Below are 23,663 nucleotides of genomic sequence, written 5' to 3' on the forward strand. Positions count from 1 at the left end.
TCGGTTTCCTCGTGAAATTTTCTTCTAGCAACATGATAGTTAAAATGTGACGAAATAAACATTAAAATTTGCAGTATCAGTCAACAACTTCATGTGCGGCCTCTTTGTTTGACTCGATCCACTGTGCACCGCCGTCAAGAAATCGCACGAAATTGTGGCCACTGGGAGTTTTTACGAATTGAGCTCTTATACGGCACGGTAATTTGCGATTTAAATACATCCAACTATGTAAAATACCGCAAAAAAAGATGACGGTGCCACTGGTATCCGAGATGAAAAATGTCATGAAATTTCACTTTTGGGGATGCGTTCAGGAGGCCAAAAAACGCATACAGCCAGTGATTCTAGATTTAGAAAATGTTCACTCAGGCCTAAAACATTCACACGTTGCAAATTCTTTCGTTTGGTTTAGATATTAGATTGGGGCTTTTATCTCTCGACTCCCCTTTTTGCCCCTCTCCCCTTTCCGTGTACAGCACCTCAGTAGGGCGGCAGAATACTGCTACATTACCAGGAGGACCATTTGAAACGCTCCCGGATCTCCAACGTTTGAGCGAGTTTATTCGGCTCTTTGCAGAAAGAGAACATGAAGATTTTTTCAACTGTGCTTTATACTAACTGTAACCAGTTTGCCTTCAAAAATTTGACAGGCAATTAGAGCATCTTTGCAGCAGAAAGGGTTGCTCGTAGGTACCAGTTTGAGCATGTTCATTCGTTTCTAGCAGGAGGAAGACATTAAGTTACTTTATTCAGTGCTTTAATGACCGGATTTACCTACTTTTTTGGCGCCCTAGGTCGAACTTCAGTTGGCGTCCTGAAATTCGGCACTCCCGGGGAGGAGTAGAGTCTTAAAAACCTTCTTCTTCTACCCCTGTCAAAACTCTGGTCTCTCCAGGTGCTGTTAATGAGCCTATTCAGTAATTTGAATATAACTCTTTTATTTTTTAAAAAAAGAGGTGTGAACTTCTTTTTTTTTCCATTCAATGCACTAATGATGTATTGATACCTCACACTTTCCTTATATTCCCTGGAGCCTTTAAAAAGGACAAAGTTCCACTCTTTTCTAACAAGACACTCCAATCGGTGGGATTAAAAAATGTATGACCTGACTAGAACATCGAAATAATTCTCCTAAAAAAGGTTCTGACTTTACATCAGGGAGAGTTACATCCCTTGTGGTTTTTACGAAAGAAAATAAAAGGAAGATCGAGATTTTGATACATGGAGACTCAGAAATCTTGTCCCTTCATTCAGGCCATCAATTTTCAGATCTGAAGGCTACCTTAGGTGCCTAAAGAGATAAACGGATCGCTTTCTTTTTTAACACATGATCTCATCATAGAATACTTAAACTTGAGATACCATGAAACATTTGCAGCATACTCAAGCTTTTTAATTAAGCTCAGAGAACTAAGCAGTGAAGAAGAACTAATGAGGTCGATTGTGCTGTTTTACTTGACGAATACTTCATTATTAATAATGAGTGTGTTAAAAGAAACAGCCCTGATGGAGCAAATGACCCTAAATGGTTCTTTTTCTTTCCAATGTTTGAATCATTTAAATCAGGTAAATAGATACATGTAAAAATTAGAGCTGTCCTGGAAGTGGCTGATATTTTTTTAAGGCAACTGGAATGTGAAAAAAACAAGAGGGGGTTTTGAATAAAAAATTATAATGTGATAATCATAAACAAAACAAAACTTACTGACAGGGCTAAGTAAAATGAAGAAAGTAGAATAATTACAAAAAATTATAATCAATACATAATGAGACAAGACAGACAACAGTCAAAAAATAACTCTTGATGATTTTGGATACTAAAATGAAGAAACACTTTGACAACTGAAGGAAGATACTCGAAACTAAAGGAAACCAAGTTATTTATGATCATGAAAATCGAACACACGATTCATTGAAATTAGACTAGGTAAATGACAATTGCTCATTTATAAATAGGGTAATGCTGATTGAGGTTGGGAAAAATAATGATTTAAATAATTTTACCTGCAACATCATCTCATTTCAATTATATTTTGATGAAAATAAGGGCCCAAAAAAGGATTTTCTCATACTGTCCATTTGATATTATTCATTAGTACACTTTTCATGTTCCTTGTGTGGAAAAGATAGTAATGAGCCAGGTTGATACTCGACTAATTCAAGGGTGCGTAAAGTTCCATTTCTTTGTAGTCCATCAGTAATTAGAGATTTGGTTCCAAAATTGATTGTTCATTTCATTATTTTACACGGTTATTTCATAAAAACACTTCACACTTTGCAAATTGTTCTTATTGCAAAAATAGTTGGTTAGAAACGTTGGGCGACGTTTAGTGGGCGAATGGTGGGCGAATAATGGGGACAACAAAGATGCGCAAAAAAGCGAAAATCAACGACCTCCAAGGAAAAAATAATCGGGCCCTACTGTTTGCCTGGAGGTAAATGAAACCGATGTGGTGGTGTAAGGAGGCTTGGATTCAACTATCAATAAGTGTGTTCTTTTTCCAAGACACTGAAACTTCTTAATCACTTTTCGCAGGTATAAACATCTTACAACAGGTTTGGGAATTTTGCCATTCAATTGGTGATTCATATGATTTCATAAATTCTCTTATTTTCGTTTCTTTTTTTATTATTACTTAACCTCATAATTGTTAAAATTTTAACAAATACTTATCTCACATCACCAACTGCAAATTGCAAAATTGACCTGCTTAGACAAACATTCCAAACGAAAGACAGGCAATTGATTAAATTTACAGGGCATATTTAAATGCAATAACCCTGGAGAACTTGATTCATTTTCAGCAATGGGTATCATTTAAAGAACAAAAAAGCAACCAACTCTTCCCTTTTTTCTCATGATCTCTGCAAAGAAAATTCATTCGAAAAACGATGTTTCAACAAATGAGCTTTGCAATTGAGCTTCTCTTTGGGAAAAATAAGGACACTTTGCTGAGACCTTTCTCTCTGATCCGCACACACAAAAATGTTTCCAAGCACTTAATGACTCCATTTACTGTAACTAGGATACTCCTTTAAACATTAGAGCAAAGCAAGTCATGATGCTATCTCTGAATGATTCAGAGGACCTGTCACTATCCTAAAACATGTAAATGCAGTAGCAGCATGATTACAGTGTGCCAAAACTGACTTAACTTGTAGTGACATCTATGACCATTTGACAGCTGGGAAGGAACAGTTATCAATTAAATAAAATTGGTCAAGACTGTTTTGGAAAAAATGAATCTGTGATTAGGGAAAAACCACTCTAAGACATTTCCATGAGTGATTCTGATTTCAATAAACACCAAGTTGGAGAGCAGAGCAGTTAGCAGTAAAAGTTGTCCTGGAATCACAATTCAACTTCAGCATTTTCCAGCAGGTTTCAAAATTTTTTTCCCTAGCTTTCTTAATAGCACATGAAATCTGAAGTCCTCCAGAAAAAAAATAATCCAGTAATAGAAAGATGAGAATTGGCATTAGACGAAGCAAATTTCTTCGGTAAAAAGTAGTCCCTTTTTTGTGCCACTAGGTAATAGATAAAATTACATTAAACCCAGTTTGAATCCAAATATGATGTAAGCAATATTACTTAACATCTCTAATTTAACGACCTCTAATTCCTCTCCCTCACAACAAGATGAGAGGCTTGACTTCATTCAGTCGTTTTTTTGGGGGGTTTATTTTTTCCTTTGCATTTATTCAGCACATATAGCTACCCATTTTTTAGTAACAAATAAACAATACCTTACATGATTTAAAACAAGATTAAAATAAATTCTTACGTTTAGTTAGAGAGTGGTTTTGATGATGTTCAGGTATTTGAGCGACCTAGCTCAGGAGTTGCGGGAAAAACACTGGATGGTAGTCCGTAGTGGTAAGAGGTTTTCGACAGTTTGGACATTTGCTTTCATCCATAACCATGATCTGAAAACAAAAATATCTGTTCTCTAAGAAAAGTTTGGAGATCAAAAAGGGAATACAAATATTGAAGAAATAAATTAAGCATGTAGAATGAGTTGAATGATTTCATCGAATGTAATTTCGGGCATTAAACTGAGCGTTGATAGTACATTTTGAATAATTTAAAAAAAAAATGGAAAAAAATCCACAAAAACAAGAAAATATACTTTTTGTAATAAGTCTCAAACATTATTCAGCTTGGTCATCATTTGATTCCATCCTATTTGTAGAACTTGACACAAGTTAAGCCAAGAACTATTAGAATTTGAATCCAAGTGAATGGATAACTTTTACATATTTTGTGAGGGCAAAAGCTTAATTATTTTGTGTGTTTTTAGTTGTGAGAAGCCTTATATCTTGTTTCCCCTCTCTCCAATGGCAGTGCCTAAAGTTACATGCTACTTACAAAATTCCCAGACTATCCCAGTTTTTCAGACAGCCAGAAATCCTATCTTCTTTATTTAATTCTTTAAGCCCCCGATGTAAGGTGGTAAAGTCAATTCTAACCTGAATGAGGCACGCAGAGCAAAATATGTGCCCGCATTTAGTAGACAAAGGTGCTGCTTCTGCTCTTAACAGATCACAATAACAAACAGGACAGACAAGACGACTAGTATTATAGTTGGCGACATCAATATTGGCATTTTCACAAATTTCAGTTCTGCTAACACAGAAAGAAAAACAAACGAAAATAAATACATACCCGCAGTAAAAAAAGAAGAAAAAAAGAAGAAGTAAAAACAGAGAAGTTTAGGAGGTTTAAATGTATTGTATATGACAAGAGTCCATGCAAAATAAGTTTATGCACTTTTAGACTGCAGCAGAAGATGCGCCATGTTGATTAACACTTTCAATGCTAAATTGATGCCACGCGATCTCCAGTCGCAGTCTATAAGTGCTTAAACTTATTTGGTGTGAACTCTGACTAGACTTCAACATCATTTTCAGTTTAAGGGTACGACAATGAACATGGATACAAAAACATTGGAAAGAGATGGTGCAGAATCTTTCTGACTTAAAAGAAAAAGGACAATCATGAATACTTTTTTTGCTAATATTTCATTTGAAAGAAATTAAGGTTTTCCCCACTATTTTTGATATTAATGAAATAACAATGCCTTAAGAGGAGGAAAGTGGTTGCAGTATAACACAAGCTAAGCAGGCATATTTTATATCACATACAAAGCAAACCAATGGTTCATATGTTAAAGCATTTAATTGAATTGTACCGCAGTTTCCTCCCTTTACAAAAATAATTACACTAGGTGGTAAGATATTTGTTAAAGCACTTGACAAGATATCCTTGGTTGTACTTTACTTTTACAGAACCTTAGGTAAATACCTTCTCAATCTTAGAGAGACATTCTCTTTGATTCATGAGCCCTTAGTTGAGGAGAGTCATTGCAGAGATGACTAAGTATATAAAAGCAATAAAACATCAAAATAAAATGTACCTGACACGAGGATCACGAGGAATGTACAAACTTTTGCACTTTTCTAGTAAACTGTCCAACCTCTTGTTTATGTACAAAAGACGCTTTTGAATTGTGGATAAATAATCATAGACGGACTTGAAATCACCCTGTCTGAATGGTCCTCCCTCAGGAATAGTCGGAACCAAATCCACCTCAGGATTGGACTCATTGTCTGAGCTGGAACTTGCATCTTGGTTAGGTGATGATCCAACAGCTGTAAAATTGCAGTTGAGCAATACAGAAAAAAATTATCACAGGAAAACTGCAAGCTACAAGTGCTCCAAGTGAATACATTCTCACACATCCAAGGAATTAAAAATTGATGGTGAAACTACAAAACTTCATACCTCAATTTTTTATGGTTTTAAATTAACTGCAGAAATGAGCTGTAATAGTTGTCCTGTGTCTACCATGAAAATATTTCACTAACAAAATCGGGAAATTACTGAAAAAAGTAACTTAATGGCCACATACAACAGCCCTTATTCGCAAAATGCCTATGTTGAGCAGGCTCCTGTGCAATTCTCCAGACTACATAGAAAACCAGAGTTCAAAGATAGATCATACATAGTGTCGAGTAATCTGTCATTACAGTGCCATATGCATGTTCTAAGATTGATTCACAGCCAACAATCAAGTCTGGAATTGCAATTAGGGATGTTTATAGATTAATAGAAGCTTTCACAGTATAAATTCGAGCTGTATGTCCTTCTAGACTCATTACACAGTCTTTGTTCGATTGACTTGGAAGAAAAAGAGGATCAGATCCATATTTAATGGTGAATCTACATATCTTGGGTTAACGTGTTCCAGCCTGATTCACTAAACACAAAACTCTGTTTTTCTTTCAAAATTCCAAATAGTTGAGGCTATTTTGAAAATTCTTACAGAGCATTGGAGATCATATTCTTTCTGCTTGTTCCATTAAAAATGAGAACACTTTTATTGCTCTACTGAAAAATAATGTTTACTGATATCTGTAAGTATGATCATACAGCTTCACTGTCAATATGTCTTTCCCTTCTAGCCGCTGTGTCAAGGGTGTTTGCACTCATGCATATTCCAACTCTCACAGAGAACACAGCCATGTAAATTTATGACCATGACATGCTTTTAGAAGACATTTGATGCATCCCTCTGTATGTTTTGACACTAAGTTGAGAAGAACTCATCAAATAATTCCATAATATCAAAATTTTGAAAAACAAGATTCCATACCTACCATTTCTATCTGCAAACTCTTGCTTCATAACTCTCTTTTCTAATAGGTTTCTTTCCTTTTGAAGTGAAAAAATTGTGAGCAAATTTTTTATTGCATAGCCTCTACCTTTCCTTGCCCACCTGAATTTCAAGGAATAAGGTAGGTGCTGCATGCAAGTTGACTTAAAGGATTTAGTTTCTACTGAAGGAATATTCCTTTCACTTCACTTATTATAACACTTTAACTGTGTCAGCTGTAAATAAACGCTGTTTAGTTCAAAGCAGAAAAAATGATTTCCCTAGAGGAAGGAACAGAAAAATATAGAGTTTCAGATTTAACTCACCTTGCTCAGCAGCCAAACGGGAAATGGAGCTAGATGCTCTAATTACATTGTTCATGGTCTGAAAAACATTAGTTGCAATTCTGCATGCTGTGGAAGAGGCTATGGGTGCTCTCCTGGATGGGGCTAGTGAGTGAATGCCTGAGGAAGTTGAGGGTTGACTGCTCCGTACACTGCTTCGAGTGACACGGCCAGTAATGATGGAATCATGGCTACTTCCAGCTTCATCTAGACATAAAAAATTAGACAAGTTAATGATGAATGACTTCTTAATAAGCTTGAAACTTCAGACTTCATACTGAAGCCCTTAGGGGACTCTTAAGATGTGGGTGTAATGCAAAACCTGTTCCGTTCAGTTTCCATTCACATTCATGGAGTATCAATTACTCCTGAATGGGCAAAAGTATTCTGGATCAAGTTATTACTGCAAATGAATCGTATAACTATAAAGAGGAGTGTAAGGAGGGATCAATGAATAATTGCGGGAAAAGTCTGGTAAGTATCATGTACTCACACCATGTTACAATGAACCGTAAGAGAGACCAATGATGGTGCTGAATCTTGACAAAAAGAAGCATCACTGATGATGGGAATTTCAAGGAAAGCTACATGACTGACTTTTCGCTGGCTGTGTGGCATGGCATTCAACTGTTCTTGATTGCATGTGAAATGGGGTTGTACATGAAATTGGCTGCGCATGAGAAGTGAAAATTGAATGGTACCACTTACTAGAATTATTCCTGGCAGCATTTCTTCGCTCTGAATTTCTTGGTCCGGTGTTGGCTGAGCTAGCTCGTGAATTGCTCTTACTTCGTTTAGTTGGTGCCATGCTTACTCAAATTGTTCAATGAAACATGTGGAGTCAGAGAATTATTAATTGGTTTCAAGAAACACAGGAGACTTTAAACATCTACGAAAAGTTGTGAGCAGAAAAGAATGGTGAGTTAGCTTGGGAGCGAAACACATAAACAATTGTTTAAATAATGTTATGAAGTATTATGATATGAATCGTGTACGTAAATACTGATCAATGCAAAGAAAGCTAAAAAAATTTCTGAGAGCCAGAGCAACTTCAAAAGCAGATTTTGTGGTTATGGTTACGGTATGGGTTGTGTACTAGCGCTAGACGGATGTGAGGGGAACTAGAGAGTTTTGGCGGCTAAAGTTGGCGGGTGGCTCAAAAAATTTGCGGGAAATTCAAAATGACGCACTCGTTTCTCGCGATGCGCCTCAAACTTAAGGCGCCGAAATTTAATCCAGAACAGGTCAAACAAGAGCAAATTGGAGACATCTTGCAGAATTCTATAATTTGCATCCTTACTGATAGCCAGGCGCCAGTGGGAACATGGGGCGCCTGGCCTTGTCACGTATGTGGTGGGAGGGGGGGGGGGGGGTTGTCGGGCGCAAGTATGAAGATGGTTGGGTTTTTCTCTCTTCTGCTATTTGGACCCGCTCAGGAACCAAGCCATATCGGCTATTGCCAAATATGACTGGACAATTTAATTTTTTATTAGAGAACGTTTATGCGAATTCCTTTGAAAATTTAGAGGAATTTCCTTCGCACCGGGTAGCAAATTCTCTAAAACTTGCACAAAAATCCGCAGAAGTGTTTTCGAGTAAAATATTAAGTTGTCCGATTGAAGGCAAATAGCTGATGTGGTTTGGTTCCTTTCTGTTCAACGTGGTCCATTTACTGTTCAAATTATAAAAGCAAAATGATCTTTTGCTCCCCCTTTTAAAGTAATCTCTTGGGATGTAGGTAAACACAAATGTTTGCTAAGCCTCCGACGCGTAGTAGGAGGAAAAATCTCCTACAGCTTTTAAGAGATAATTTTTATTGTACGCGTATACATCCAAAAGGCACATTCGAGCTCACATTCTCTTACGCTAAAGATAAAAATATTAAAAGAGCAATTTTAATGACAAAAATTGTTAATAAAAACTATTCCAGTTTCGACTCATCCATTTCCTACCCATACAAATTTATTTTATTTGTCAGCTGACGAGGCAATTTTCAGGTTATGTTTACATTTTTTTTTTTCATTTTTTTCAAAATTTTAATTAAAATCTAGCAAGAATGATTATTTTCCATGAATTACATAAATTCCAATTTAAACTCATGATCTGAGTATGACCAGGAAAGATGATCTGGTGGCAGAAAGAAGAAATATTTTTGAATTAGCCGGTGACTTAAAACTGCAGTAGTTCCAGCCGAAGTTCGAACGAATAAAACGGATGAACATAGAAAGAGATACTCCCAGTAAAAAGTAAGTGGACTGAATTTAAAGCGTGTGCTTAAAAGAGAAAAATAAACTAATTTAACAATCAATTATTCAGCCATTAGTTAAGTAAGAAATAGGTGTATCTAATCTCAATTTTAATCTGCAGGAGCAGATTGCCCCAGGGGTCAGGGGCAGGGGGACCCTAAGACTAGCCAAGACGCCTTTTTTACGAAATACGATTGAGATATGTTGCGCCCATTCTAATTTTCTGAAAATTTTTTTATATTATTCTTTAATCAACTATTGACATTTTAAAAACGCTTCGTGTGCTTTGTTTGAAAGACCTGACCTCATAATGGACCGATTAAAGACTTTACTAATGTTGCAACTAACACGAAATCCATCACAATTAATAAGTTAATACAAAAATGAAAAATAAAATTCCTCGATATCATAAATCCTAGACACTACCTAATCTTGAAAATCATGACCAGGAAGTAATGATTCTCATATTAATTTACTTCCTCGCGAGCTTGAGATACTACAAGGTAGTATATCGAGGTGTACAATTTATTTGATACAAATATTCTAACTTTTGTGTGGGCGGTGAAGCATCACACGAAACTGAAGGCGTTTTTGACTGGTGAAAACAGTCTGTCGTAGCTCGCAAGGACGCGCATTGCGAAAACGGATCAATAAACCCGAACCTCCCCGTCATTTCTTTGAAGAATTATTTCGATCATCCAAGATACAAGACATTTGCAAGTGAATCTGCATAATTTTTTTGTTTACTCCTCAACGAGACACCACTTTTTTCAAAAATTTTTACGTGTCTTGCGTATCTCGCTCTACAATGTCGTAGATTTTTCATCGTAAGAAAACGACTCAAGTTATTTCTTGGATGTTTTACTATATTCTTCCTGTCAAAATATTTAGTGGGAAGAGGGGGGGGGGGGTTAAAAAATGACGTTTACGGTTTATGTGAAAAGTAAAATAACAGCGAAGGTTTTGAAATATCAACTCGAGTTACACGTGTTTTGGAAGTTTTACCATCGATCTGTATCAAGAAACAATGCTGAATGATAATTTCGTGACATTCCTCCTCAAGAGAACAACGTGAAACACTGTTTGTTCTGCAGCGAATCTGAGTTACTTTAAGTGGATCATATATGTAATTTTGGTCAAACTTCATGAACTAAATGACTCCACGGCTGTGTTCTCTATTTTCCCTTTATGTTTGAAACTTCTATTCTTCCGTATTTTCGATCTTAACGTATATGTTTCTCTTTCCAGAGTCAAACCATCAATTCAGTACTTTTTCCTGTGTTAAAGCCCGCAGAAACAGGTTCACACTTTGCGAAAATTATTCCGATCACCGATGGTTCAAATTGGTCGACAGGAAGCTTTGCCGGCACTAATACATGTGACCGATGTTTAAATGAAGATACGAAACAGGTTTGCCAGAGTTAATAAATCAATATCATTAAATTTGAAAGTTGTATAACAGTTATTTCCTCATACTATGGATTTTCTTCAGATAAAAAAATTAATAAAAATAATAGTTAAAAAGCAAATGAAAGAAAAATGACAACTTGGAATGACCTAAATCGCGAGGACAAACCGTTTTCGAGCATCGTATATGCATGTAGCATGTGATACAGAAGACTTAATGATTGTAGAAAGTTCACGAATGATTCCCTTTGAACTAATATTTATATTCAATAGGAGGAAATTTTGCTCGCCATGCCGGAAAAATTGGCTCTTTAGGAGCTAGGGAATCAAAATACTCAATGTACAATAGGTCTATATTATATATTCAAAATAATTGACGTCTTTTTTTCCAGTGCTTAGTGGAGGATATCATTGCAAAAAACCCCAAAATAAATGCTGTCATCAATGAATCAAAATCAACTGAGGGTCAAACTCCGAGGAATCCTTTATCTAACTCAAAATTTTGCTGGGCTACGAAGAGCCAGCCATACCGAGACAAAAACTCCGGACACATATCGAAGCATATAGAATGCAACTTAAAAAGCGGGAAGATGAAATGGGTATTCTTCAAGAAAATATGCGAGACCAAAATTGCGAGATTGAAACCCTTAGGAAGCTCCTTTGTACCTATCAGCAACAGATGATCGAGATCAAGAAAAGTCTTAAGGACTCGGAGAAAGAAATGGTGCTTCTGAAACAGACAATTGGCGAGGAGCGTAAAGAGTCCGCTAAACTTGGAAAGATCAACGAGTCTGAACTACAGATTATTCATGATCTAACCCAAAACCTTAAAAGTGAATCGGAAAAAAATGATACCTTGAAAAACAGCAATGAAAATCTCATGAAATTACTGTCCATGGAACAGGATGCAAATAGGTATGTATGGGCAATTTCTTGGGGCTTTTGCAGAGGGTTTTAGTCGACACAAGGGACAAGCTGAAGGAGCTTCTGTTTCAAAATGAAGGAAAAATTACGGATCTAAACGTCGTGCTGTAATCACAGGCTCCATTCCGGCGCAGAATCATACGGTTTCGGATGTGTTCCGGGCTCAGTGGCTGGTTTCAAAGCATGAAATTATGAGCGATATAGCTTTTTACATTTACAGTGTTGCTTTATGTACAATAGTTGTGGAGAAAAAAAAATAGGGAAACTTGTTTATTGGAATACTCTCGTGAATGAGACATGGCTACTATCAAAATATTTTCCTATACCCTCAAATTAAATAAACCAAATCCTCCGCATTTTTCACAATCCATTTTTGATATTTTGAAAGTATAGTAGGTGCCATATAATAAAACACGAAGTTCATGATTACCTATACTTCAAACGTTTCAAGAAACTTTTGAATTGATAATATACAGGTAAAAGATTTTAATCTTATTATATTGACTTTTTAAGAGTGGTATTGTCTGTCTTTTTAAAAATTTGAATGAAGTAGGTATGTGAACAATTTCGTAGTATTTTAAGTTAAGGTTAAATCATAGATTCAAACCTTGTCATGGCATAGCCACCTAGTTTTATTATTAGAACAATCGGTTTATGCCTTAATTACAACGCAGAAAAACATCAGCTATAAAGTAATCTCACATGAATATATAAATGTAACCTTTCTCGACAGAAATTTAACGAAAGAAATAGAGATTCAACAAGCAAAAATCGAAGAATTAGTGGCCAAAAGAATCTGGGACGAAGCAGGATCTCGGGAAGAAGAGCAACATTTGTCAGAGGAACTACAAAGAGCTAGACAAGGAATCTTGGAGCAGGAGAACGAACGAATGAGAACTCAAGTCGAGAACGAAAGTTTGATGCTCAAGTTGGCAGAACTTGAAACTGAACTTGCAAAAAAGGCAGAGCTTGTGGTCGAGTTGCAACTGAAATTGGAGAAGCTGAAAGTGGAGAATGAGAATATCACCGAAGGCGCGAAAATGATGATTGAGAGTCAAAGACAACTTAATGCCCACCTAACTGAGGTATGTATTTTCTAATTTTTTGTAAAAGGGTTTATGTATATCGATGGAAAAATGTGAAAAACGAATATCTCAATTGGAACGTTCAAAAATATTTAACTACACGTTAGATTTTCCTCAAGAAAAGCTTATCAAAATATTTCCCTGTAATTTTTCATAGCGAATTAGTAAGTGAAGAAAATTGTCAAAAAATTTCAACAGAAAAATGTTGGTTGATTTTCTGTTTGAAATCAAAACATGAGCGGCGACCTACAACGTCACAACCTGAGTTATGCGTTTTTTTTTTACTTTAGCCATCGATAATGTACTCACATCAATAAAAATCGGTTAGAAGTGGCAATTCTAAACTGCAATATTACTATACCACCGCCCCCTCCCAAACATGTTGAAACAAGGCGATGCACCAATTGCACCACCGAGATGCATGTGACAAATAGGCAGAAAGATAATTTTTAGAAATGACAGCTTTTAAATATTTTTCTGAGGAGGCTGGTATTCATATAAGAGAATTACTTAGAGGCTAATGAAGAAAACCAGAAACGGGGTGTTTACACAACTAGAAAAGGAAGACATTCATAGTTAAACAGTTTGAACATGTATTCAGGAGCATGATTATTTTGATAGCTTTTGAGTGAAAATGTGCTGTCATCCTTGAATTGACGGGATTTTGAGGCTATCCTTAAACTTCTATTGTAGATACCTCCCTCTCTTCCAAAATCCTCTGGAATAGACGATGTATCTAGAAAGCTTACAAGTTTCCGTCATATACTTACGTTAAGGAGGTAAAACTTTTAATTACAAGATATTCTCTTTCCTCCATTTTAGGCGAATGGAAGCTTGAACAAAGAGAAATTGCACGTCCAAAAAACCATGCAAAAGCTTAAAAGCACACACCGTCGAGACCTTAGTAAAATAATTGGAACGCTCACAAAGCTGATTTTGATCAAAAACAAAGAAAGTGAGGACCTGCAGCAGAGATTAGAACGCAAAGATGCGCTCCTAGCTAAACTGGCGGCTGCAAGATCTCCTGCCTGCTGCCAATGTGAGCGTAAAATTGTGAGGGAAGGATTGCAAAGAGTGCAAATGCCCCAGGATTACTTACAACATCCAAACGACTGGTGGGAGAGAAAACAAAATTTAGTAGGTCTTCTAGCCTCAATGTCCCCTGAGAGTTCCAAGAGCAGTGCATCTAGCAGGTAAGTACACGTGCCTGTAAATCTCGTTTTTTATCTACATAGATTGGACACATACACTTAAAAAATGCCGTGTTTATGGTTGCCTATTTTGAGTTCCTTTTTCCCGGTCAGATCAGGCGAGACGACTTGGTCAATCGACCAAAATGTTGGTCAGATCGATCGAAAATGTCGGTCACTCTGAAATATCTAGAGATGGAGAAAGTGTGCGGCCGAACTAATGCACATACTGTGCTGCTCGTTGAGCAAGGGCAACGGGGCGCCTTCATTTTTTCTGTATGCAACACGGACATCCATTGAGCACGAATAATTGTATCACGGCGCGGCGTTAGTCACAACACCCAGGGCTGCGGCCGCGCTTGTATCAGTGCGTTGTCGTCCTTCCAAAAAATTTCTCAAAGTTGAGACAGTGATGGAGAAGATCGCCCACGTGGTCAGAGTCCACGGGCGATCTCAATTTTCGTACGAGCCCCAAAAAGCATAGAAACAGGGAACATATGTGAAACAGGGCTCACGTTAAAATGAAGACACGCCCTTACATCAGAAAAGAAACGTATAATATCCCTTCGAACTCTCCATACAGGTGCACATACAGGTACAGCGTGAAGATTTTCGCAAAGTTGTCGTGGCTGAGGTCTTTTTCTTAACTTTGGCAAGTTATAATCGACTTAATTAATTTGGTTGAACAAAGAAGTTTATCAGGAATTTTGAGCTGTATTATTAAATCAATTTAGTTCGGTTGAATTTTAATTTGTGATTTTTTTCTCTGAATAGAGACGAATCATTTGAAATTTCTTAAAAAGTAGCCCACAAATTACCTTTTACAATCAAATATAAACACACGTTCAATCGATGTTTCAGTCTCCAACTTGTCAAAAGCTGTTCGAACAGGGGCGATATTAACTCCATAGATGGTTTCGTGCAGCTCCGCACTTCCACTTTCCGGAGTTTGCACGAAAGGATTGGTAGTCTCTCCATCAGGAGTGAGCCTCATATGTATGCCTCACTGAAGCAGCCTGGGAAACGTGCCGATTTTTCAGATCTCATAAGGTTAGGGATCAGCCACCTGATCGGTCAAGCAGAGCGTTCAAAAAGAACAAATCGTCAAATATTGCCATCCGAAAACAAAAAAGATCTAAGTTCGATTCGCCCACGAGGAATGAAGGTCGATGAAATTATTCAAACGAGCACCGTAATGGTTACAGCCGACACGGTGCGGTTGCAGCCGAGGGTTTCAGAGCTGTCCAGCGATCAGCGATTTGAGGAGGGACCTAGAATGCTATGGACGCACTCCAAAAGTGATTCAACGCTCTTTCGGCTCTTTTCAAGGATATGTTCCAATATTTACGAGGTAATATCTCGGCTGGTGGTAGACAGTACTTCTTGAGACTGCCAAAGCTGCACGACCGAACTACATTTGGAGAGGTACCGGCATCGAAAAGGCGCAAGGAGGTGTCGGAGATAGCCACGAAATCAACACTACTCCTCATCCCCTTATTCAGGACCTAAGTGACTCAGGAGTTTCTGAAACTCGTAAATATAAGTGTGTAAGTATAGGAGAATTTCCTTAGCCACTAATCGTACCCTGGAAAGTACTGCTCGTTCTAAAATGTTTATCTGCCTGGCAAAAAGAGTCGCGACAACGTAGTCACAAATTCCAAAATTAACGCAGTGATAATATTTTCGCGGTTGCTGTAGGATTGCGCGAATGCCCCCTTCTTTACCTTTTTGGAGATGCATATGATTGCGCGAATTTTTCTGGTGCTGAAAACTCACATGTTTGCGCGAATATTCTATATCAACGAGGAAACGTTAATCTGGCAACTTTAGTAGTTTGTGGTATGATAACTGCATCGCAGAAAACTGTTCATTCTCTCCTTACTTACGAGCATGTCTCTCCTCGATAGCCCTCGCAGCACGAAGGGTCCAGAGAGCTTTCATAGACATTTAAAAAGTTAACTAGGGGTCTAAAAAAGCTACACGTAAAGAATCGTAGAACAACCATGTTCAAGTTTTTTAAGAGATGGTTGGATTCAAAACCCGACGGGTGTGCCTGAAAGAAAATGTATAGTCATCTATGACTGCGACGTTATGCACCACTTTAATGTTTTTTTTTTTTTTTTTTTTTTTTTTTTTTTTTTTAATGTACGTTTCTAAAAAGCTACTCACAGTTTTTCTGGAAAGTTTTCATGAATTTACTTAAATAATATCAAATTACAGTATCGAAAATTTCGACGCGGCATTCGCGTTCGATTTTTTTTTTTTTTTTTTTTTTTTTTTTTTTTTTTTTTTTTTATGTAACCAAAATAAACAAAATTAAATAACATCCGAGTGTCTGAATCGTTATAAGGAGGGTACATATTTCCACTTTAATTGTGGTAAAAACTGGAGCATAAAGTCAAGAATGATGACACGCAGTCCTACTACAGTCTCGTAGGCGCTAATATGCGTTTCACGCCAACTGACCGACTGCACTGCGTTTGGCGCGATGCGAGAAGTATCCATGCAGTCTTGTAGGCGCCAGTATGGGCTGGCGCCCGCGTTATTTGGCGCTATGCGTGAAGCATTCCGAAAGTCTTGCAGGCGCTGATATACGTCCAACGCGATTATTCGAATTAGCGTTGGAATAATCCCGGCATCGAATAATAGAGTTTGATAGGCCTATTTGATGACTGATTCTTTTTCAGATGACTTTCATGAAATCGTGGATGACAAAAATCGAATTGATGAGATCTACATGATATATGGAATTGTTCATCTCGTATATATTGCGAGGTAAGCAACGGTGTGAAATGTCGAAGGTAACAAGGGATTCCTGAAGTTTAGTGGGCGCCATTATCTCACCTCAAATTTCAATATTGAAAATTTGAGTAAAAAATAAACTCTTCAATCATCAAAACACTCAAAAGCTAGTTGAGCTCTGGCTAATTATCCGCATTTGAATATCAGAACTGAACACTTGTCACTCCACTCGAGTAACTTAATTTTGATGCACAAAAAATATCTACACGATGCCCTTCAAATTAGAGTAGCGACTGTTGCTTGAAAGTTTCCTTTATGGGAAACTACTAAACAATCTGCGCTGTTGCCGTTGTTTTGAAAATTATTAATCCGAATTTGATGATTCTATTAGATAACAAGAGACTTACACTCGAGGAGTAAAGAGAACATCGAGAATGAGAAGTGTAGGTGTAGGTAGTGTAGCGCCGCTCGACGGCGGGTGATTATGAGAACGGTGTTCTATCCTCTGCCGTTGACGCCGCAGTTCCTCAAGAATGGATCAAAGCTGCAGAATTCTTGGATTTGCCCTATCTCTTCTGGCTCATTCGACCTCTACCTTGGAGTCACCTGTGGACAGGCTAGAATTGGACACTTTTAAAGTATATCTTGGGCATGAGTCCCTTAGAGTGTATTTAAATAATCCGAGCCATGCCAGTCTCCAAGATGAACGTCTTACAGGTATGTGCCTAAGTAAATCTAGTTTTCTGCACTTAGAATCTTGGGGCAAAATCTTGACAAATTAAAAGCCCACGATATGTGTAATATTAGTAAAACAAAAAACAATAATAAATAGTCATATTGATATACTAAAGAAGAATCGACGATTTTACGATTCTGCTTCGAGCCGGAGTCTTATTTTTCACTTTTATCATATACAGAAAAAAACCCACCAATGACTTACATAAGAAAAGAAAGAGAAACATTTTTGATGATGGTACCCACATTCCCAGATTGGTTATTTTCCATTGAAAAATTGCAATTTTCGGACACCATAAAGCCAAACTTTTGTATTTCTAAATTCCTTTCCTGTCAAAACTTACATTTTCATGCATTAGTATTATATATTTTCACCAATTATTACGAAATTGTTGTTGTTTTTTTTTTCAATGAATAAAAATGTAAACTCTGATTATATATTGAAATGAAATTGCAATTTTTTCTTTTGGCAAAGTATTCCCACTATGCTATTCGCAGACGAAAAAACTGAAATTCATTAAAATTTTATGATGCAAAAGAAACATATGGAATGAATGAATATTAATTAGTAGTTGTTTTGTGACATGGTGAAAAAGAATTTTAAAGTTTAAAGACCACACGCAACCTTGCTCATAAAAAATTCAAAAAGCTGCCTCGAAATCAGGGCCGGATTACGGGGGTAGCCATATGGGCCGCGGCCCATGGCGGCAAATTTAGGGGGCGGCAAATTTTGCAATTTTTTTAAATGTAGGTATAAAAAAATCTGATTCAGAAAAAAAAATTATCCATGAGAAAAGGGGACGAAATCTTCCTTTCCTGAGAGTATAGTAATTTCTAATTTTGTCGTTTTTCGGTGATACAAGATATAGCATTTTTAATTAGTAGAGTGAAGAGAGGAACTAAACACGCAATTTGGCCTGGAGCTCAACGCCGAGAGGAATGATGACGAGGACTTGAGATGAAAAAGACAAGCCCTCGGCGCGGCGATCGGCATGTAACACATATTAGCGCCTACAAGACTGCATGAATACTTCACCCATTGCGCCAAACACGAGCGGTCAGAAGCGGTTGCCGTGAAACGTATAGCGCCTACAAGACTGCAGGAATACTTCACGCATTGCGCCAATCACAGTGCGATCAGCGCGGCGCAGCGGCGGAAGTTAAATTTATTATACCACATTTATGATTGTTCTTTCATAATTTTTTGGTTCATTTCTTAGAAATGGAGGACCTTGTCCACATAGAGATAGGTTTACGGAACTTAACTTCCGCGCAAAGTTCCGTGAAATTTTGCTAGAAGTGTTGACAGGGCTTTCGCAAAAAATGTATCCAACACGAGTAGGTAAACGTGTCTTATGCAACCCTCCCCCTTCGGCACGTTCACTTGATGGTTTTTATTGGTGGCTCAAAACGAATGAGAAGGGGGCGGCAAAATACAGGCGGCCCATGGGCGGCAAGTAGGTAAATCCGGCCCTGCTCGAAACTGTAAAATTGAATAACACTAAATGTTCCATTGTATGGAAGAGTGTAATAATTGCAACTACCTATAGTTATATTTTTAGAAACTCGGTACATTCTTGATTTTTTTTTTTTTTTTTCAAAAAACTGCTATATGCATCTACAATTCTACATTGAATACTTATTCGATACCATCCGGCGATATGTAGCAGAGGTCTGCGTCGAACATCAGAAAAGCCTGATCATCGAAACATGCAAAAAACACACAGAAAAATATGAGAAAAGCGGGAAAACTCACCCCCTTTTCGAATATGTTTTTGATTCTTTTTTGCTTCATTGTCGCCGTTTATGAAATGCCCCCGTTCCAGGTATTTGGAAGGAAAGCCCAGTTTTCCCATTTTCCCTTCTTGAACCCTGATTGTACTCGTGATTTGAATATTTCTTTGAGATTAAATCCTAAAACACTGTTTTGTTTTGTTCCCAAGGGAAAATACCATCGCCAATCGAAATTGGAGTGCAACTCACCAGCAATGGTATCCCTCTGAAAAACGCTAAAGTTCTTGGTCAAAATAAAATTGGATTTGGGGAGCATACCACAGTACAGCTGAAAAACAGCAAAGGAGAAGGGAGATGTGTTGAAGTTGAGTGGAGTACCTCTAACGCTGAACAGACCCTTGAAGATTGCTTTCACATGAGACCTCATGATTGGTACGGAGGAGCCCAACAATTAGATCAGTACTGGCCTGTTCAACAAGCCATATTCAAGGAAGACTCGTATGTAACAAAAGAATTCAGTCATAACCGCACACACGCGAATATCGCTGAACCTTACTGGTTTAATTCAGATGGCTTCATGATCTACGTTGATCCAACGGTTCCTCTATTCGTTGACCAAAACCATCACAGGAATGAAACATTGTGTCTTCTTGCCAAGCACGATGCACCTTACTCGAGGAAAGGCGGACCAACATTAAAATACACCATGTGCAAGTTTGAAAATCCGCGGGTAGCTCATGAATACGCTATTAAGCGATTCCTTGGAAAGCCATCAGGTATACCGGATACTACAATGGTCCAGCATCCCATCTGGTCTACATGGGCAAAGTACAAAACTGACATTGATGAAGATGTAATCATGCAGTTCGCCAGACAGATTGTAGATAATGGTTTCAATAACAGCCAAATTGAGATAGACGATATGTGGCAAACGTGCTATGGTAGCGTATCTTTTAATGAGACCCGGTTTCCGAACATAAAAAAGCTAGTAACCAAGTTGAACAAAATGGGTTTCAGGACCACGATTTGGGTTCCTCCAGTCATTAATCTTGACTGCTATGTACATGAAGAAGCTACGAAGAAAGGCTACTTGGTGAAAAACACAGAGGGGAACACCACGACCTTTTGGTGGAATGGTTTTGGGAGTTACATTGATTTTACAAATCCTGCAGCAGCTGACTGGCATGAGAAGCGTGTGCGAAATATGCTGAGAGAAAGTGGAATCGATGCTCCAAAATTTGACGCTGGAGAGTCCAGTTGGGTACCGCAGATTCCCGTCTTGAATGGTCCAGAATCGGAGCAACCTGAAATTATTGTTCGAAAATATGTGCAACTTGCTGCCAAGTTTGGTCCTATGGTAGAAGTTCGAACAGCGAAACGTACCCAGAATCTTCCGATTTTTGTGAGAATGCACGACAGAGACGCTGTATGGGGATTAAAGCATGGCTTGCACAGTGTTATCACTACAGTATTTCAAATGAATTTCAATGGTTATCCGTTCGTCTTACCCGACATGGTTGGAGGAAATCTTCAAATGAATGATACAGCCGACAAAGAAATATTTATTCGTTATCTGCAGACAAATGTATTCTTGCCAACCATTCAGTTTTCAATTCCTCCCTGGGATTACGATAATGAGGTTAGTATACCTACTCAGAATATTATGTTGCTAGACTTGAACATGTTTTAACGTTTGCTTGTTCTTATTCTAACAATATAGTGACATTTTAATTTTTTTCCCGATGCATGTACCCTTTAATAATTGCTACAACTTGATTTACAGACGATTGCATTGAGTAAAAGATACACTACGCTGCACTATGAATACTCTGGTACAATTATTGAGTTGATGAAGAAAGCTGTAGAAACTGGTCAACCAATCAATACTCCCATTTGGTGGGTGGATCCTACCAACAAGGAAACTTATGGAATCAATACAGGTTTGCAAACTCATTTTGCTACCCCAACTTCAAACTTTTGCTTCAGACTTTTGACTTTTAATCCATTTTCTAGTGTAGGCAAAAAGTAAAATAATAATCACCATGCTTTAAACATTTTAAGGAGTCGAACTTTATTCATATAGCATGAGTTTTTTTATTGTCCACAAGGAAAAATCAACTTTTTACTGCGACATATGATAGTCAGAGATGGGGTTCAACAACATCCACCTGCTGACTGACTATCGTAGACACTAGACATAAAGAAAAAAAAATTATTTTTATTTTTGTATTCTTTTCAAACCGGATGGTTTCAATTATATATCTTGATACTTGTTACGAACGAAAAAATTATGAAACAACAAACATAAATGTGGTTAATAATCTTAAATTCCAACGCCGCGCGCCGACCTCACTGTGTTGGCGCAATGCCTGAAGTATTCATGCAGTTTTGTAGGCGCTATGCGTTTCACGCCGACCGCTGCTGACCACACTGTTTGGCGTAATGCGTGATGTATTCATGCAGTCTTGTAGACGCTATGCATCTAATGCCGACCGCCGCGCGCGCCGCTCCGTTCCACGTGTTGGGTTTCTCTCTTAACTCGACTAATTAAAGGTGTGGTCTCTTGTATCACCGAAAGACATAACAAAATGAGAAATTACTACACTTTTACTCTCAGGAAATGAGAGATTTTGTCGCCTTTTCTCGTTTGTAATTCATTTTCTGAATCCGATTTTTTTTCTCTCTTTTCATGATATCTAAATTCAGATATTACAGTATTTCAGTATTTATTTGGATAGGTGAACTGAATCTGCTAATAAAGGTAATATTGTGCTTCAATTTTTATAGAATAGATATACTTGAAAACCAGATTTAACTTCTTATTTTTTTATTTTCAGAATATATGCTTGGGGAGGATATTCTTGTCGCGCCTGTTTTAGAGCAAGGAGCAACTAGTCGGGATATTTACTTGCCAAAAGGCCAATGGCGAGAAGGAGTTAAGCCTGATAGACCAGTGGTTACCGGTCCAACATGGCTCCGAAATTACCCAGCGCCATTAGACACTCTTCCGTACTTCACCCGTGTCTCGTCCGGTGCTGAGCGTCTTTCGCTCACTGTTTTATTAACTGTCTATATTATTGGTTCTTTTCTCTTGGAGTTTTATTTTTTTTAAAAATTCATTTAGGTTTTATTTATTTTCAAACTTAATTTTGTTTCAGGTTTTTAGTTGCATAATTAAGTACTTGAACGTTCAGGGAGTAAGTTGAAGCACGACAATAAAATGACTAATCTTAGAAAGCCATTAATAAGCAAAGTAAAATTTTGGATTGATCTTTTAATTCGTTTTAGTTTTTGCTTCATGTTTTAACTTATTAGAAGGGGTTTAATTTCACCGGTTTTTATTTCTTCTGTCTTGGAGGAGAGGGAGGGGACGTTAAATAAAAGAACCCAGCATAGAAGTAGAAGTTAATATTGGTAGTATAACTTCAAGGAAAGGTATTGATAACAATTATTTTCCTCCTTTCCGATTATCTTGCTTGATTTACATCGAAAGCAAGACAAAATCAAAAATATAGGAAGAGACAAGGTCAATTACAGTTCATTGTCCACGGCGAGATGTACTTCAAAGCGACTCAATCATTCGCAATCATTAGATAAAGTAATAAAACTCAAAATATGGAAAAAGCATAACTCGCCACCCACTGTCAGCAACACCTAATCACATAACGCACTTCAAAGAGTTCTTGGGTACCTACTTAGCCACTCAGACCATACAAACAATATTTGGTTGTGGATTTTCGAGCACCACGTGGATTTTGTCTTTTCCCCCTCAATTACCTACCTTAGATCGGACATTTTGTCTAAGTTTAAAAATAAAACATGTTGCTAATTGAATTTGAGTTTTTCTTTTTGAAAATTGAAACAAAAAGTAAGGCTTGAATTCATTTTAAGATGATTTAAAAGGAAAAACACTGAATGAAATGTTTCGAATTAAATAAAAAGCTCGAGTTGCGTGAACAACAATAAACAGAAAACAGCTGGTGAGTAAGGATTCGTTCAGCTCTAAGCCGACGCGACTGAGTCCGCGTCGACGCACGAAAAATTGCATAACCTGCAAACAAAAGGCGCCGAAGACGAGGTTCGGATGTATGTGTATTTGGACTTATTACCGAGAGATGTTATTTTTAGGTGACGTCCCGACTTTTTTCGACCATAATCTCTGTACTTATAGGGCAGATGAATTATATCCTCTAGTGCAAATTTATGCCGCTATCTCCAAAGCGACAAAAATGGAGACACCGTGACTTTTATCTGTCACCCGCGAGGTACCGGGGCCTACGAGACATAAAACAGATAAACGGGATCCTGTGGTTTTGGATTTAATTGAAATTTTTTGCAATCTGCGCTGCTACAGAAAAGTGGAAAAAGTGTAAAAGAGTAAGTAAACGATTAGATGACGGGAAGAAACATTATGAGCAGGTTCAAACTCGGCTAACATGTTCGAAGCAACTTTCATGCCATTATTGATATCAATGAACTAAACCTAACATGTTCGAAGGAACTTTCATGCCATTATTGATACCAATGAACTAAATATGACAAAACTGATGCAAGCAATAACTATTACTGCTCTCAGGTTGCTCACATATTGCCTAACGAG

At 37.5% G+C, this 23,663-nt stretch overlaps 2 protein-coding genes across 4 annotated transcripts; one reads left to right on the forward strand and one right to left on the reverse strand.

Moving 5' to 3' along the window:
- Window positions 1–1,655: 1,655 nt before the first annotated feature.
- Window positions 1,656–8,077, reverse strand: LOC109039442 (uncharacterized). 2 transcript variants are annotated; one of them, XM_019054921.2, is made up of 5 exons: window positions 7,709–8,077; window positions 6,983–7,207; window positions 5,418–5,652; window positions 4,471–4,627; window positions 1,656–3,927 (listed from the first exon to the last, which is right to left on the reverse strand). In XM_019054921.2, exons 1-5 carry the CDS (start codon window positions 7,806–7,808, stop codon window positions 3,832–3,834), a joined length of 813 nt encoding a protein of 270 aa, XP_018910466.2. In that variant the 5' UTR covers window positions 7,809–8,077; the 3' UTR covers window positions 1,656–3,831. The 2 variants fall into 2 exon arrangements, with proteins under 2 accessions (XP_018910466.2, XP_018910467.2); XM_019054922.2 differs by having other exon boundaries at window positions 4,471–4,624; window positions 7,709–8,075.
- Window positions 8,078–8,860: 783 nt separating this feature from the next.
- On the forward strand, window positions 8,861–22,897 carry LOC109039461 (myogenesis-regulating glycosidase). Of its 2 annotated transcripts, XR_011899565.1 has the most exons (7): window positions 8,861–9,246; window positions 10,495–10,656; window positions 11,046–11,568; window positions 12,311–12,662; window positions 13,485–13,855; window positions 14,714–15,399; window positions 16,986–17,106. XR_011899565.1 is itself a non-coding variant. In XM_019054941.2 (5 exons), exons 2-5 carry the CDS (start codon window positions 17,128–17,130, stop codon window positions 22,173–22,175), a joined length of 2,046 nt encoding a protein of 681 aa, XP_018910486.2. In that variant the 5' UTR covers window positions 15,270–15,399; window positions 16,986–17,127; the 3' UTR covers window positions 22,176–22,897. The 2 variants fall into 2 exon arrangements, 1 of the variants encoding a protein (XP_018910486.2); XM_019054941.2 differs by lacking the exons at window positions 8,861–9,246; window positions 10,495–10,656; window positions 11,046–11,568; window positions 12,311–12,662; window positions 13,485–13,855 and adding exons at window positions 19,273–20,702; window positions 20,847–21,003; window positions 21,901–22,897 and having other exon boundaries at window positions 15,270–15,399; window positions 16,986–17,311.
- The last annotated feature ends 766 nt before the right edge of the window (window positions 22,898–23,663 follow it).

This window comes from Bemisia tabaci, chromosome 3, assembly GCF_918797505.1.
Source record: "Bemisia tabaci chromosome 3, PGI_BMITA_v3".
NCBI classification, from domain to species: Eukaryota; Metazoa; Arthropoda; class Insecta; order Hemiptera; family Aleyrodidae; genus Bemisia; species Bemisia tabaci.